General features: G+C 37.0%; 1 protein-coding gene across 1 annotated transcript; it reads right to left on the reverse strand.

The window, feature by feature from the left end:
* Positions 1 to 214: 214 nt before the first annotated feature.
* On the reverse strand, positions 215 to 15,624 carry LOC121427556 (UPF0415 protein C7orf25 homolog). Its single transcript, XM_041624006.1, has 9 exons — positions 15,567 to 15,624; positions 8,718 to 8,927; positions 7,353 to 7,596; positions 5,937 to 6,074; positions 5,012 to 5,115; positions 4,220 to 4,415; positions 3,199 to 3,383; positions 1,544 to 1,624; positions 215 to 812 (listed from the first exon to the last, which is right to left on the reverse strand). Exons 2-9 carry the CDS (start codon positions 8,883 to 8,885, stop codon positions 648 to 650), a joined length of 1,281 nt encoding a protein of 426 aa, XP_041479940.1. The 5' UTR covers positions 8,886 to 8,927; positions 15,567 to 15,624; the 3' UTR covers positions 215 to 647.
* Between the last annotated feature and the right edge of the window lie 1,494 nt (positions 15,625 to 17,118).

Genomic DNA, 17,118 nt, shown 5'->3' on the forward strand with positions numbered 1-17,118 from the left:
TGAATAGATTTTGGAAATCTCTTGAATCATTTGGAAAACTGTCCATTCTGCAAATAGATATCATAATTTGCAAAGAAAAATTCAAAAGAAATAGACCCCTTTGTTTATATGGTAGCTTCAAAGAAACAAATAAAAATTCCCTTCTATATACTTCACAGAAATGGCAATAATCAGAGAACACTTTGCACTACTCGTGAAATTGTGCGGTGAGAGTAGATAGCCGTGTGAAATGCAAATTGAAGACTTACTTGCCGTGAATTCAAACAGTTTATATCACAACTGTAATCACAATGAGTCTTGATTTCATACAAATACTAATATCTAACCAAACACTTTTTGTCTTTTGTGAACATAATACCTAATGATGTTTTCAAAAACAATGATTGCCATAATACTGACTACATTTGTGTGTTCAATTTCAAATAAATTGGCCTTAACTTTTGTCCCCTTAAAAAATCCAGAAATGTTCTGTTTCCCTCTTGAGAATATGTCATTCTTTTCATTTAATAGTGGCCTTAAACATACAAATAAATAAATAAATCATAATAGCACGAAAAATCAACAAATAAGTATATCATCTCACTTGCACTCACATGCTACAAGACATTCCTATGTCATTTTGAATCCCTAGCCATGATTGGTCAGTTTTATGGGTAGCTATGGCTATTGTCCAATCCCAGTGGATGTTGTATACTGTGGGTTAATGAGTTGCAGTTACTAGAAGAGGAAGATGGGGATGCTTTGGCTGGGTTCTGCTGTTTCTTCTCTGTCAAGGCTCGTGATTGGTGGATGAATACGGAGAAAGCCACGCCCTAATAGCCAATAAGGAATAAGAGAGGATGGATGATACCAACATTCCAACCTAGTGAAATTCACATCACAATTGACAGGTGGCCTGATGTAATTAACATCTTTGTTGATTTGGAATGTTGGGTTGGAGGAAGTATGATGTTCATTACAGGAAGGTTGATTTCAGTAATGTACATCATTCCTTTCCAAATCAGTCAACCTTTTGAACCCACTCTTTTAAATGTAGTTCACTTCAAAAAAGGTCATTATAATTTAAAGCATAATACTTTAGTGTCATTTATTCTTACTGGAGCTTAAAATAAATTGCATTGCTTTGTCAAATATAGACGGTACTCTATTTCATCCCCAAAATTGAATATGATACAGATTACTTCACTACATTCACAAGCATGCTATCCTCTTTAAAAGCATGAATATACCACTTTGAAGCAGATTTAAGTTAAGATAAAATTATTCATATACAATAATATATAATTTAATATATAATATAATATAATTTATTGTAGGTTAAGAGGAGTATCATATCAATTTGTAATATGGAATTGTCATATCAAGGGGGAGGAGCTTAAGAGAATGCCCTCCTGATATGACATTATATCAAGATTACTCCATCAACAAAGAAAACGCGGACATAGAGACAATAAATCCTTAGATTACCTTGGATCTCCTTTTATTACGCAAAGCGCCTTCTTGCGCTAACAAAAATCGCACATGTACATGACAGAGTACATACCTGTTTGGAAGCTGCTCTAACAAAGGCTTCATTAGCCGTGGTGGTTATCATCTTAAGTGCATCGCCTGTCCCAAATATAACCTAAAGAGTATTCAAAAAGATGAATAAATGAATCAGATGGCCATTCAAATCATTTTGTATGTGTACGCTGATGAGGAGGGAAAATGTGAAATATTTGATTTATTGATTAATTCTGCATTTATATCATAATATAGTCATTGCCATTTTTGGCATGAATCATAAGGAAACCAAATTATAAACATTCTAAACAAATATGATCTACTACCAAATTATTATAACATTCACAATTCGCAGAATTATTGTTTGAAAAATTCATTGCGTGTAAAAAAGAATGATAAAATGACAACAAATGGAATGCCTCTGGCCGTCTCACCTGCATCACGCGGTTCAATATAGCAGCAGTGTTGACTTTGAATACTACTCTAACTCGCACAAGATGTTCAGTGATACATGGTTACTCTTATGTCCACTTTTTATGAACTAGACCAATAAACTTACAGATATGATGGTTATTCAACAAAAACCCCAACATGGCCAAAGTTCATTGACCTTACATGACCTTTGACCTTGATCATGTGACCTGAAACTCGAACAGGATGTTCAGTGATACTTGATTACTCTTATGTACAAGTTTCATGAATCAGATCCATAAACTTTCAAAGTTATGATGGTAATTCAACAGATACACCCAATTCGGCCAAAGTTCATTGACCTTTGACCTTGGTCATGTGACCTGAAACGCGCACAGGATGTTCAGTGATACTTGATTACTCTTATGTACAAGTTTCATGAATCAGATCCATAAACTATCAAAGTTATGATGGGAATTCAACAGATATCCCCAATTCGGCCAAAGTTCATTGACCCTAAATGACCTTTGACCTTGGTCATGTGACGTGAAACTCATGCAGGATGTTCAGTGATACTTGATTAACCTTATGTCCAAGTTTCATGAACTAGGTCCATATATTTTCTAAGTTATGATGACATTTCAAAAACTTAACCTCGGGTTAAGATTTCGATGTTGATTCCTCCAACATGGTCTAAGTTCATTGACCCTAAATGACCTTTGACCTTGGTCATGTGACATGAAACTCTAATAGGATGTTCAGTAATACTTGTTTAACCTTATGGCCAAGTTTTATTAACTAGGTCCATATACTTTCTAAGTTATGACGTCATTTCAAAAACTTAACCTCAGGTTAAGATTTGATGTTGACGCCGCCGCCGCCGCCGCCGCCGCCGTCGGAAAAGCGGCGCCTATAGTCTCACTTTGCTTCGCAGGTGAGACAAAAATGTGATACTATGACCTCATGAATGTAAAAAATATAGTTAAGATAACATTTTGATATAAATCCATGAAATTCAAAGTAAAACAGAAACAGAGGTATTTCAAACCTTTTCTTTGAATATATCATTATAATACAGAAATGTTAGAACAAATGGTACATGAGATCATATCTTCAAGAAACTTTCTAATCTTAATTTACGTTAATGCATTTTACTTATACTTTTTCAAAGATGGAGTTAATTTGTATAAATTTCAAATGGAATTTCTATCAGGATATCTGTTGGTAATTTGCACATTTATATCACAATAGATTACATTTGTTTCAATTGAATTCTATCTTTACCTTGGCTCTGTCTTTTATTCTATTGGAGGATGTCAACATTAATGTTCTACTTGAAGGTTGATCAGGGACTATATGAAGCCTCTGTAATAATTCCTCTGCTCTCTCCTTCTCTCGTGACCCTCCTATCGTCTCTAGTATCGCCTGGAAGTCGTGTTTAGCCGTCTCGCATGCTATTAATTCTTTATCTATCAAGCATAAAAAACACAGAATTATCCTCACCATCGTAATCATCACCATCATCGTTATCATCATCACTATCGTCATCATTATCATCACTGTCATCACCATCATCACAAATGTACATCAATCTGGGTAACAGCAAATACCGAAGTATGTTCATTTAGTTTAGAACTTTACTGTAATTCATTTTTAAAGAGATTCAATATTTTGTCCCCTGTATTATTACTCTAGTAAAACAATTTGTTTCTGCTTCTTTTGTTGAAAGAGAGTTCCACTTCAAATAACTAAATAATATAGGATTTGTATAGTGCATGTATCAACAATGCTAGGTGCTCAAGGTGCTCCTATAATATCCTGGGGAGCGTTTCATGAAAGGACTTGTCGGACGTTTCATCCGACAAGTCCCATTTTATCCGACAGTTACCATAGGAACAGTGCCTCTCAGCCAATCAAAATCATGGAAAGATGTCAGATCTGACAACTTGTCGGATGAAAATATTGATGAAACGCTCCCCTGGCTAAGCTGGTCTACCGATTCCGGTGCGCACAGCTTTTGAGGAATTACTTCCTGTCAGTACCCATTTACCTCACCTGAGTGCAGCACAATGTGGGTGAATTTCTTGCTGAAGAAAAACACACCATGGCTTGGAATCGAACCCACGTCCTTCAGACTGAAAGACAAGAGTCTTAACCACTAAACCATGACGCCCCCACATATAGAATCTTTAAAAGGATTGCTGAAGAAGTAACTACTTCTTATTAAAAGACTTTTTCCACTTCCTTAAAATATTTTGTCAACTATTTTTAAAGAGATCAAATAATCTTTTCCCTGTTTCATTACCTTTAAGAAAGTTCTCCAACTCTGGTAATAATGGTTTCTGCCTCTCTTGTTGGGAGAGTTCTTCTATAACAGGTTCATTGAAGGAGTAACTACTTCCTCCATGGCAAAGGTCGGATACCAGGGCTATCATCGTCGTCACGTCCATGTTAGCTGCTTGGGGTATTGAGTCCGACTTGGGAAGTAGCTCGTTCTCTTCCTGTTTTCAAAAGAGAATTATGATGTTAACAAGAGAAATGGTCCTGGTAGTCTTGCCAGCAATAAATCTCAAAAGAATTAACTACAGTCAAACTACTACATCAGACCAGAGTCAAAATTAAATCCAACTTCAGAATACGAGCCGTGGGCCCTTATTTAGAACTCAGGTTTAAATTAAACCCTGGTTTAAAGTTCTGGTTTAACTATGGAGTGCCCATGATGGCACAAATCCCTAACAGTACACATACAATCTATTAACTCACTTGACACTCAAACTTTCATAATTGGCTGGGAATGATTACTGAAGTATTTCAAAGTATTTTTCTTCATTATGAAAGCAACAGGAAACAAGATAGTAAACATACAATATAAACAGAATTTTTGATTTTTTGGCTCCCCATAATTTTAGCATTGAGTTAGACAGTGGTCTAAGTTAAACTTGACCTTTGAATACTGGCCTTAGTGTAGCTATAGTGGATATAGACAATCTTGGAATGAGACCAACTGGTATTGGACCAACTGGTATTAGACCAACTGGTATTAGACCAACTGGTATTAGACCAAGTGGTATTGGACCAAGTGGCTACTGACACTCACCTCCTCATGTTGAAAGACTGGCATGACCGGTTTCATATTCTTCATCTCCTCCTCAGTCTGGTATATATGACCATGTACAACGGCTCCAAGATCAAACAACTCAGCTGTGGGTGAATAGGAAGAATGGAGACAATATCAATAGAGTACCGAAGCGATCACACAACAAAATCCCTAGTGTGTGTTTCACTGATTTTTAACCCAAAGGGGCGTCGTGGTCTAGTGGTTAAGAGACTTGTCTTTCGATCTGAAGGACGTAGGTTCAATTCCAAGCCATGGCGTGTTTTCCTTCACCAAGAAATTTACCCACCTTGTGCTGCACTCAACCCAGGTGAGGTAAATGGGTACCTGCAGGAAGTAATTCCTCAAAAAGTTGTGCACACCGGAATCGGTAGACTAGCTTAGCCAGGGTACTGTAGGAGCGCCTTGAGCACCTAGCAAGGTAGATCCGTGCGCTATACAAATCCTATATTATTTTATTTTATATTTTGGCAGAGCATGGTGAAAAACTTTGGTGGGAATCGGTCCATGGGGGGCCCAAGATGTGATTGTATGAATTACAACTTCTCCCCATTGAAATCACTGTAAATTGGCCTGGTGAATGGTAACTGCTCGGAACCAGGCAAATTGATGCTGATCTCATTAGGGCCATGGAAGAAAACCTCTAACACTCGACTAAAGAAGGAGTGTTGGTGGTGAATGTAATATGAAATACAAGAATTGCAGGAAAAAAATAATACAGGGGCTCAGGGCGATTTTACACAGGTCCAAAATGCTCAAAAGGGTCCTGGAATATAATAAAAGAGCCCGCGATAATCCCTATTTACTGCCATCTTTATGCTTATCCGATTTTTTAAAAAGTAGGCATAAGGTTGTAAAAAGAAGATCCTGGGTTCATGTATTGTGAAACACAAGAACTGGCACTCACCGGACACTTCCTGTGTAATGCCAGAGTAGAAGACAACGTGAACAGCTGGAGGAGAGAAGTCTATGAGGTTCTGGCGAGAGGCATCCTGATACTGCGCCACCTGCTGAACTATGTTCTGTTCACCGTACTCTCCTTCACCTGGACAAAATTTGAAATGGTTTTGCTGAGTATAAAGGACTCTAAAACAATTCAAGGAAGTGTTTCTTTTAGATTAATGGGGCGTTGCAAGAAACTTGCGATCAATTGCAAGTATATTTTTTGGTCTCTAAATGAATCACGAGTTGTGAAATTAATCGTAACTTTGCAATTGATTTCTTATCTGTTTCGTGAAACAAGCAGTCTACATGTAAGTGGATTTTTTTACAGTTGAAATTGATCTATTGTAAACTTGTAAACACCCCCTAAGTCTGACTATGAATCACACTTCAATTCCCAGTTGCATACGGTCTATGTGACCGGCCATCCCCCAAACCAACAATAAGTCACCAGGGAAGGTACTCTGCAAATAGCCAATATACAAAGTAGTAGTTTGGTCTTCAAAAAGCATAATTAATTTTTTCTGCATTCAGTCAAGTACTTGTGTGGGTTATTATTGATAAATTTTGCAAGTTATATATCATTTGAAGCCTAAGATGTGCTTTTCAAACCTAATTAAATTCTAATATTATTTTTCGGCGACTTATTGCTTGTTTGGGGGTGGCTGGTTACATATCGCATTCTGGTAATGGTCAGATCACTTGCAAGGAACGTACAGTGTTGAGAAATCATCCATCATGCTGACTTTGAGTCAGACTTAGCTATTTGTGAAATACCCCCAAAATTTTAAAGATTTGTTTCATATTTGCTTATTAATAATTCAACCATAACTTTGGTTACATTATACAGGGAAGCATTTCATGAGAAGACTTGTCAGATGTTTCATTCCACAATTGCCATGGTAACATCACTTCTTGGCCAATCAAAATCAAGGAAGTTGTCAGATCTGACAACAAGTCAGACAAAAACATATTGATGGAATGCTCCCTGAAGTTTAGAATAGTGCCCATAAATGTAGGGCTGTAATTCAGAGCTGCCAACCTGAACAAGAACATTTCAGTATTTTCAAGGCTGAAAATCAGTATTTTAGTGAGGAAATTAGTATTTTCACAGGAATACCATAGGACAACACATAAACTGAAACTTTAGAAATCAGTATTTTGCATGAAACCATCAGTATTCTTCTCTATTTTCAGTACTAAATACGGAAAATCAGTACTACTTGGCAGCTCTGGTAATGGTGTTTTGATTCAAATATTGTAGGGACGAGGCTTAGGGTTGGAGGTAAGTCTGAGGTAGGATTTGCCGTTACAAATAATGCACAGGTAGTCATACAGATTTATTCCCACCAGATCAAATGCCATGGTATCCTTTACTCACCTTCCCATATCCTGTGTAACGCCTCTGCTTTCCGAGCCGTGATCTTGACCCACGACTTCCCGTTGTGGCCAACGACATCCACGAGCAGACTGCTGACGTATCCATCCTCCGTCTCGTAGTGGACGGGGCGCAGGACGGCGGTCACGTGATCAAAGGTCTCGACCGTGTGGAGAAGGGCATCGAGGTGACTCAGGTTGGTGCTCTTGAGTTGGTTCTTCTTGGGAAGCACCTTACCTTCTTGGAGCTTTTAAAGAAAAATAGTAAAATTTGGTGTGGTGTTTTCATTTGGTGTTAGTGTGGTGTTTCCTTAGTTTGAACAGGAATAAAAAATAATGAGATGAGAACATTGTAGCACATTTTTGGAGGCCCAAGTTCACGTTTGTTGTTAGTATGAGAGTTTGTGTTGAGAGTGAATCAAGCTGCCTGACCTAGAACCAACCTAAAAATTCAGTTTCCAAGTATGATAACAGCTACATTAATGATAGCAAAAAAGATGACTTTATGCCCCCACTAAGTTTAGTCTTGCAGCTGGTGAACAGAGTGACCAAACATTGACATCAGCTTCCAACAACAAATGCTAACACTAAACTTGACCAAACCCAGTGTGGCTACATGTATGCCTTCATTTAAAGGGGTACTCTAAGCTGAATGTAATATGATTTGAACAGATAAAGAAAAAATCAGACAAACAAAACACTAAAAATTTGATCAAAAATCAGACAAGGAATAACAAAGCTGTGGCATTTAAAGATTTGCATTATTCCGGTGAAACAGTTCTCGGCATGTCTTCATGAATATTCGATGAGAAAAATGAGGTCATATCCCCACTTGATCTTTTGTATTTTATAATATGAAATGAGGTTTATTCAAAGTTTGTTCTCCAAGAACTTTAAAAAAAAATGGATTGACAACTTACTTAATGCATTAGATATTCATTAATGCAAAATTATGTCATTATAAAGGAGACATGTCATTCACACATGTACAAAAAAATGGTACAGCTATGATTTCATGTAATAACATAAGAAAAAGGACAGTGGGGATCTTACATTATCAGCCCATCTACTGAACATGCATGACAACGTACATACATGTATAACTGTTTTCACAAAATATTACTAGACTTTGAAATTCAATAACTTTGTTATTTGTTATCAGATTTTGATGAAATTTTCAGCATTTTGATCTGTAAATTTTATTACATTTAAGTAAATATTTTCAGCCTGGAGTACCCATTTACACTAGTGAATAGAAATTCTTTGTCTTGCCATCAATGTCCACAATCAAAGAGTTGATTTATATGAAAGCAGTTCATATTGCTAACTTGACAATTCAAAACTGAAATCTAGTAATGCTTTCACTTACCGATTTAATGAAAGTCAATTCAGACTGGATCTTTTTCTTTACTTTTCCGATTCCTGCGATGTTCCCATTGGCTTTCAACAGATCCGCTCTTTTCATCAAATCTTCAGCTCTCTCCCGCAGTGCACTCAACTCCCCAGCCAGTGAGCTCTCCATGTTGATTGCTTCCATAGAGAATTCTAAATTCAAATCTATACTCTGTTAATTGATAATCTGTAAAGGCAAACAAACAAATAGAAAATGAGAATATGCATTTAAAATTGTGAATTACTTGAATCACTGTCAATGCTGTTCTGGGTAGGAAATTATTTTAGATTTTTAGGAGCTTTTTTTCCCCCACATTGGGACGATTGCAATTTTTTTTTTTTTTTGGGGGGGGCTATTTCTTTCAATATAAGGCCTACTTTTTTAGGGGCAAGCAACAAGCCATTATGCAAAATACCATATGCCATTTTTCTACCTATTAGAATAATTTTCAAAATAATCTTGAATGTTTGTGACCGATCTGGGCCGACTCTGGAAAGAATGGTCATTTCAGGGGAATTTTAGGAGTGATTTGGGCTGTCATGAGAGAATTTTTTTTTAAAAAACATGTGCACACCTAGTTATCAATAATGCATATAGCATTTTCATTAAGAAAGCAAGATAAAAGAGCATTTTAGATTAAATGCCTTGCTCACGGGCATAGGTGCCGCGGCCGGGGACTTTCCATGTATAGCCAGGCGCCTGAGACCACTCAGCCACGGCACCTCCACGACAGAAGAAATCACCCTCATTATTTCCTAAGCCGATGCCTGCATGATTTCATAGACCCGACTCATACCAGCCATCCAAAAATTAGGATCATCCTTGTTTTCTAGGATTGCTTTTCTTCAATAACATCAGGGCCCTGTCTTACAAAGAGTTACAAATGATCCAATCAATCGTAATTCTATGGAAATCCATCAGTGTCATAATTTTATCTACATAAAATTTTCAAAATGTCCTTTGCAAACAAAGGCAAACACACCAAGTTGTCAAGAAAACAATGAAATAATGTAATTTACGTCATATCTACAAAAAATTTTGAACATTCATGCATTTTAGATGTTAACGTTGCTACCCATCCATAGTTGTGATTTGTTTGCCACCGAGGTAATAATTCCTCTGCTGCTGCAAATATAAAAGATCTATGTTCTTGTTGTAATAATAGATCTAAAAAAAAAATTGGTCCCTCTCAGTCTCAAGTAGGCACGGCCGTAGTCACTAGATGGCGCTGTCGCGGAAGTGCTCAAAATTTGTACGTAAGTTTCGTCCGCTTGTCAATGAGTGAAATCGCATAGCGATGCGATATCGTCAAAATTAAGCCCCTGTCAGCGCGGATGAATATGATATTTTCTCTTTGTGATTGTCCTCCCGTGCGATGAAAAATATGTCATCGTAATGCATAGGACTTTCGCGAGCTACCGAAGTCATTTTCGTGCCCCAAATTCCATGAAATCTTCCAAAAATAACCATGAAAGTGTCGGTAAGTCAAAAATGTCTTGAGTTGCTCTCAATTCTTACCTTAATTAGTTGTATTTCTTGCAAAATGGGTCTCGAAGGGTTCTGGATTTTCCGTTGATTGTGAAACTTGAATTGATTTCCTTTCTGTTTCTTGCAGTTAAATTGCAGCGCGGGAATCGCAAGGGCTGTGGAAGCCCTTCTCAGTGAGGTTTACAAGCTGAGCTGCCCTTGAATTTGGTCGAATTTCGAGCCATTTTAATCGCGCGCACGGGATGATTAATTAACATAACAATTAGCAGATTAGAGATCAAGATTACGTCACGTGCGTGCGTACGTGTGAAACACAGAAATGAAATTGAACTTGAATCACACGGAATCACAGTCAAGAAATGCTTTGTTTTCTTTGTTTGCTAAATGATTTCCTGAATTTAAAATCATGAATAAACACCAGAGTAATGACATGAATGAGATAATCATGGTCATATGAGGAATAACTAAATATTTTCTGAAAACGAGTGAATATGATGGGACAATAATGTGCATGCACTGGAAAATGAACATTCAGCTCACTGTCAGTGCCGTGGTGTCAGTCACTCAGACAGTGCTTTACTCCCGGGGGGGATTATTTGCCAATAGTATCGTTTTGTTTCCAATACTTGTTAAGGGTAGGGTTTCACACGCCAATACTTGTTAAGGGGTGCATTTTCAGAATATGGAAATTACGTGTTTAGGGTCCTTTTTGAGACCCCATGGTCGCGCATGGTATCCACTCGTGAATGGAAGTGGCCCCCCCGGGCTTTACTGCCTTGTTACTGGCCTTTTCTTTGCACTGCCGCGCCACTGGTTTTTCTTTTGCCAACTAGATTAAAATTCATTTATTAATATGTTTATTGCAATTTTTGAATAAATGGTAATACAAAGTGGAAAAAAAATGAAGATAAAAATAATTTGGACTAAAAACTTGTCATGCCATCACCCCCCCCCCCCCCCCCTAAACAATACACACTATCTTGAATGACTCGTTAATTTAATTTGCATTGAAAAAATAAATTATTGTACTTATGCACTTTTTTTATTTCTCATTCTTTCTGCCAGAATATCAGATGCCATCATGAATAACCTCACCACCAGATTGAACTCCTAAACATCTTGATAATGACTATCTACTGAGATATATCTTGCCTTCTTGAGATTGGAAGTTTTAAGTTCAAGTCAGAGTGACCTAAGGCCCTACTAACAAGAAGAATCCAGATTTACATAAAAACAAATCCCACGAAAGATACAAACTGATTTTACTCTTAATGTGTAGTGTGTATGTGAGACACTGTGTTTGTGTTTATTTTGAGGAGGACCTCCTGTCTGTTTTTATTATTTTATTGACTGAATGAATGATCAATACCTAAAAGTGAGAACTGATTTTTGAGGAGAGTACATTAGTGTATGGTTTTGAGTGAATTTGATTTGAGTAACTGTTTTTCTTTATTATTTTTCTCATAATTATTTTGCCTTTTATTATACATTTTCAGTTATAGTAACCAAATTTGATCAAAGTGTTCAATTCATGGGACAGAATTTTATCAGGTAATAAAACTGAGTTTGATAAATCTAAAAAAGGACACTGAAAAAATATGAACACTTGGAGATGCTCACTAAGAAGAGGAAAAAAACATGAAAGGAAATGGAACTTAAGTGGATGTTATAGCATGCCTTTCGCAGATCTCCAAGCACCAGGAATCATAGGTGGCGGAAGTGGAGGGGGACGTATCCCCCTAAATTTCAGGTGGGGAGGGGACGATTCCCCCCCCCCTCAATTTTTTGTTGATAACCTTATTTTTTAATTTTTTTTGGCTTGTCAATTTTCAATTTTGTTTCCTGTGTCCCCCCAAGATATCATTTGGTCACTATCTTTTTTTTTGGGGGGGGGGGGTCAAAAGATTTTGGCGGTTCCCCCTAAAATTTTTGGCTTCCGCCACCAATGCCAGGAATGTTGATGTTCAACTGAGTGTTGCTGAAGTGGAATCTCCGTTTGTCTGTGAACTTGTTATAGAGAATGATTATTCCAGGACAAGTTAGATGATATTACCCAGCCCATATACATCCCAACAATGGAATGGAGGCAATATACCCCTGTAATACATGAAGTATCATATTATCTTTAGGTTGGTTTGGAAAGTAAGTCCTCTAGTCAATATTAATGTCTGCCCAATAAAATGGTACTATCTGGCAACTTGGTGGTTCAATCACAAGCAGAAAAAGTTTAGTAAATTGACACTAGTAAGACAATTAAACAAATATAATACAGCCAAACTGTCTGACCCCTTACTTGACTACTGACTTAACTAATTATTGAAAAATGACAAGGGATGCTTAGGCCCTTTGTAACCATTGCATTGGGCAGACTAAAGCAGATGACTAGAATTCATACTTTCATGAAGATGAAGGAACATCAAAATGATTACGGTATTACAATTTAGTAAATATGAATTTATAACACTGTCATGGTTATAAAAAATAATGAATTTCTATCAAGTAAAATGACAATTCAATGTAAGAAATAACTGCAATAAAGTAATTTCATATCCAAAAGATATCTTCCATAATTTAATAACCAAATTTCTTAAGATAATATTTCTTCTGCACAAAGTGTATGAAATGCTCAGTGTAAATCATGCTGTTTATAAATCTCTAGGATTTTTTTTTTCAAAATGAAAATACATGAAAACTTAATCAAAACCAGGGGTGGTGGATCCAGGATTTATCCTGGGGGGGGGGCACATTTTCAGGATGAAAATTTGTCAAGCAAAAAAGGGCCTTACAGGGGGGGGCATTCTTTGATGAAAATTGCATATTTTCATTACATCTTGACTGTAGCTCTCAAAGGGGGGGGGGTTGAGCTAGATGTGCCCTCCCCCAGATCCACCAATGATAAAAATCAACATTTATGAAAGATTGCATACCTTATATTCTGAATTGGTAAATTCAATGCATATGTCTACAAAATGAAACTGACATGTTTGGATAAATTGCTTATTTTTGTTTCAAGAAAGAATTCATCAATAACAGCTTAGAGTTATTGAGAAAACATCAAGAAAAAATAACATTCTGATATGCAATAACTATATCTATTTTATATATGCTTTTTTTCCAAAAAATTAATCCTTGACATGGGGGGGGGCTGGTTTAGTAGTCAAATTCACCCCCCCCCCCCCCCCCCCGTTAAGTAAAATGCTTTATCAAAATAAGATCATGCTATCATTTATAAATTACTGCATTTTTGAGCCCATTAAAATTCATAATGAATCATAGAGGGCAGTGCCACACCTTATTCACTGAAATTAAGGAGGGGCATGCAGAGCTGAAAAACTATCAGCAGGGGCAATAATTTTCACTGCAATGTTAGATATCCTAAAAAAAAAATCCTGAAAACACATAATTAAGATAAAATTAAACTCCCAGGAAGTGCCCCTGTATACTATTACAGCCCTTGACCTGTATATTCTCAAGGGGTTCAATAATTCCTTCTCTTCCCTTGTAGAGTCGGTTCGGGTGCGAATGTGTCTGAAAAAAAAATGATAAGTAAAAAAAGGATCATTAGTAAAGATTGTAGAGAGAACAGAACATATCATTTTTAAAAAAATTAGCAAGCAAAAACACAGATTGATCTGGCATTGGAAAATAAAAGGAAATTAATTAACACCGCCCCCCCCCCCCCCCCCCCCCCGCTTCCACATTTTTTTGTTGTTTGCTTCTGCTTACAACGTTATAAATTTACCCGATACACCTTTCAAAACTTTTGGCTCCATTATCATGATTATGCCACTGTTCAAGTATTATTTATTTGGAAAGCAATGCTAAAACAATACGGTGAAATGAAATTATTTAAAGAAAAAATATATATTTCACAAAGTATAAAATCATGATGTAGGTCATGTTGAAATTAGACCCTGGACTGGACTCAAAATTAGATCAAGTGTAGTGTAGACCAAATGTAAATTAGACAAAGTGTAGACCAAATGGCAATTAGAATTTTTTTTTAAAACCAAATGGGTCAAGCCCATTTGGTATATGGTATAAAGACTAAAATATATGTATATAAGTTAAAAAAAATATAATTAAGTAGCCTAGGTTGTGCTGAAATTAGACCAACTGAACATTTCACAAAATGAGAATTAGACCATATGTAGACCAAATGGGTTTAGCCCATTCCGCATTAGACTAAATGAGAAGTGAGCAAATTGCATGTGAACCAAAATACAATGTGGAACTGCATGATATAAAGCCAATTTTATGTACCAGTATTTGACAAAGTAAAAAATATAATTATGTAAATTAAGCTGAAATTAGACCAACTGGACATTTCGCCAAATGGGAATTAGACCAAGTGTAGACCAAATGGCAATTTAGTAGACCAAATGGGTTTAGCCCATTTGGCATTAGACCAAATGACAAGTGGGCAAACTGCATGTAGACCAAATGAAAATACACCGTGAAAACACATATCACAAGTTGGAACTGATATGGAGAGCCGTAGCAGACGACGGAGATGGGTACATGATCTGCGTCCGCAAAAAACGCGCACGCATCTATGTACTAACATGAAAAACAGCATATGGGACGATCTGACTAAAAATCGCACATGCGGGGCTATTTGAGAGTCACAGCAGAGGACGGCTAGCAGACGCCGACGGGCGCTCGCATTTAGCGAGCACATCGTGATCGTTTAAACTATCGATAGTAAGGACAGTGCATAACAAGGGACCCGCGATGTCTATGACTTTTTCGACCCATGTTGGTGCTATGAAATTGCTAATTTTTACAGTTTAAATGAATTTTACGTAAGTTTTAAGTGGTTTCACATGACAAATTAGATATTAAGAAATTTTTTAATAACATTCTTGGGGACAACAAACACATTTTGAAATTCTTGTTGTCCTGCCTATCTCAAGTCAAAGTGAAATTGCATGCCAAAAAATCATGAAAATAGTCTTTAAAGTTTGATAAATATAGTCTAGAGACTATACCTCTAGATATAATTTCTACTGATGTATGCATCAGTTTTCATCTTATCTGGCAAAGAATGACATTTTTTGCAAATAATCTTGAAATAATTGCCCAGAATACAGACTGTAAACGCCAGATCCAAGAAGCACAACATGCGTGACATGAATAAAAGCGAGTGGGACCGACACACACACACAGCACTGCATATCAAAACAAAGTAAAACCCGCCAAAATAAACTAAGACGTCGAATATCATATTTATCCAATCATAGTTTATTAGTGCCATCAACAATCATGGTCTAATATAATAATTCAATTTACATAGTAAAAAGTATCGTTCAATAAATTTAACAAACATTCGCTCACCAGCGCAAATCCTCTCTAAGCCAAGGACTAAGCAGTCCAAGATGTCGTCCTTGCTAGATATGGAAAGCCATTTGTGCCATAATCCCATACCCTCGATCGATCGATAAGCTACTGCTTTTTTTGGGGGGGGTGTTTTTGTTTTTTGTTCTCACCGGGATGACTGACCTGCCCGCCTGGGATTTTCTAATGTGGGTACCGAACCGCCGCGCCGGTACTAGGCAGTGGCGTAATTTTTAGCCAAAAATTTAGAGAACCTAGACTATAGTGCTGATCTATCAGGCAAAATGGGTTTTTTTTTTTATAAATGGCGAGCTAGCGAGTGAAACGATGGAGCAAAATGTTGAAATTTTCATTACAAAAGTTCAATTTTATGAATGATTTTCGACGTAATAAACAATCCTTTTGTTTTTCCTTTTCTTTTTTTTTTCGTGGTCGTGATTTTTTTTCTTGGGGGCCGGGGGGTAAGCACCCCTAGCCCCTGTCTGTACACCATTGTTACTAGGGTACATTAAAATTTGGGCCAAAGGGGAGGCACACGTCCACCGAGTATATCCATTGACCATCAAAGGGGCTTTCTTCAAAAATCTAATAAAACATGGCCCCAAATTGTAAACAAATAGGAGCAAGGTATATTTGCATAAAACCCCCGGGATCTGGCTTATAAGTGAGTGGGAGAAGCCCCGATAGGTCCAAATGAGGAAGGTCAAGTATGGAGGATAGTCGGCCTATGTGAGAATTGGAAAAGGATGCGAAGTTTGTGATGATGAGACGAGGGAACAAATGACCTGTCCAATGGATGCACGATCCCGATTGAACTACGGGTCCCGCTACGGGTGTTGATTCAGGGGGGATGAGGGACCGTCCCCTATTAAAAGTACATTATCTTTTTGATCAATGATCGATGATGAAGATAATGAATCTGAATCTGATGATGATGATGAAAGTGGTAGTGGTGGTGGTGATGATGATGATGATAGTGGTAATGGTGATGGTATACGCAGGGTGACCAGACGTCCCGTATTTCCCGGGATCGTCCCGTATTTTGCTCCTTTGTCCCGGCGTCCCGACAAACCCTTCCCGGGACGCCTATTTGTCCCGTATTTCAGAATACTGAACAAAATGTAGTTAATACATTTAAAAGCAGAGACAACAATAACATCGATAACTATACTAGCTAGGCATGTAGGATCGGAGCAGATTCTCAATGGTGCAAACAATGACACGATAAACAGTTTTCTATACCAAAATAATCACAAAATCGGCGGGAAATTTGTATAATTATGGATTCTCATGCAGATTACTGATTTGGAGATGTAATCGGGGGGAAATTTATTGAGCTGTCATTTTAACTAGATCTAATTGCTTCACCTTTCGTTTTGAGTCTTGTTGTGTATGATGCCGCAATGTTTCATTTAATTTTTAAGTTGACAATGTTTCACTTCGAAATTTTATTCGTTTCTAAAACATTTAAGTTTGTAAATTTTTAAAATATTATTAAAAAACATCAAAAATCATTATGATTTTTGTTAGATGATTGGATTGTTTCATTGTT

The sequence above is a fragment of the Lytechinus variegatus genome, chromosome 14 (assembly GCF_018143015.1).
Source record: "Lytechinus variegatus isolate NC3 chromosome 14, Lvar_3.0, whole genome shotgun sequence".
Lineage (NCBI taxonomy): Eukaryota > Metazoa > Echinodermata > Echinoidea > Temnopleuroida > Toxopneustidae > Lytechinus > Lytechinus variegatus.

Coding starts and splice junctions, on each gene's coding strand:
- LOC121427556 (XM_041624006.1), bottom strand. CDS start 8,885: ATGGAAGCAATCAACATGGAGAGCTCACTGGCTGGGGAGTTGAGTGCA. Junction 7,597..8,717: donor AATTGACTTTCATTAAATCG/GTAAGTGAAAGC, acceptor TTTCTTTAAAAG/CTCCAAGAAGGTAAGGTGCT. Junction 6,075..7,352: donor GTTACACAGGATATGGGAAG/GTGAGTAAAGGA, acceptor AATTTTGTCCAG/GTGAAGGAGAGTACGGTGAA.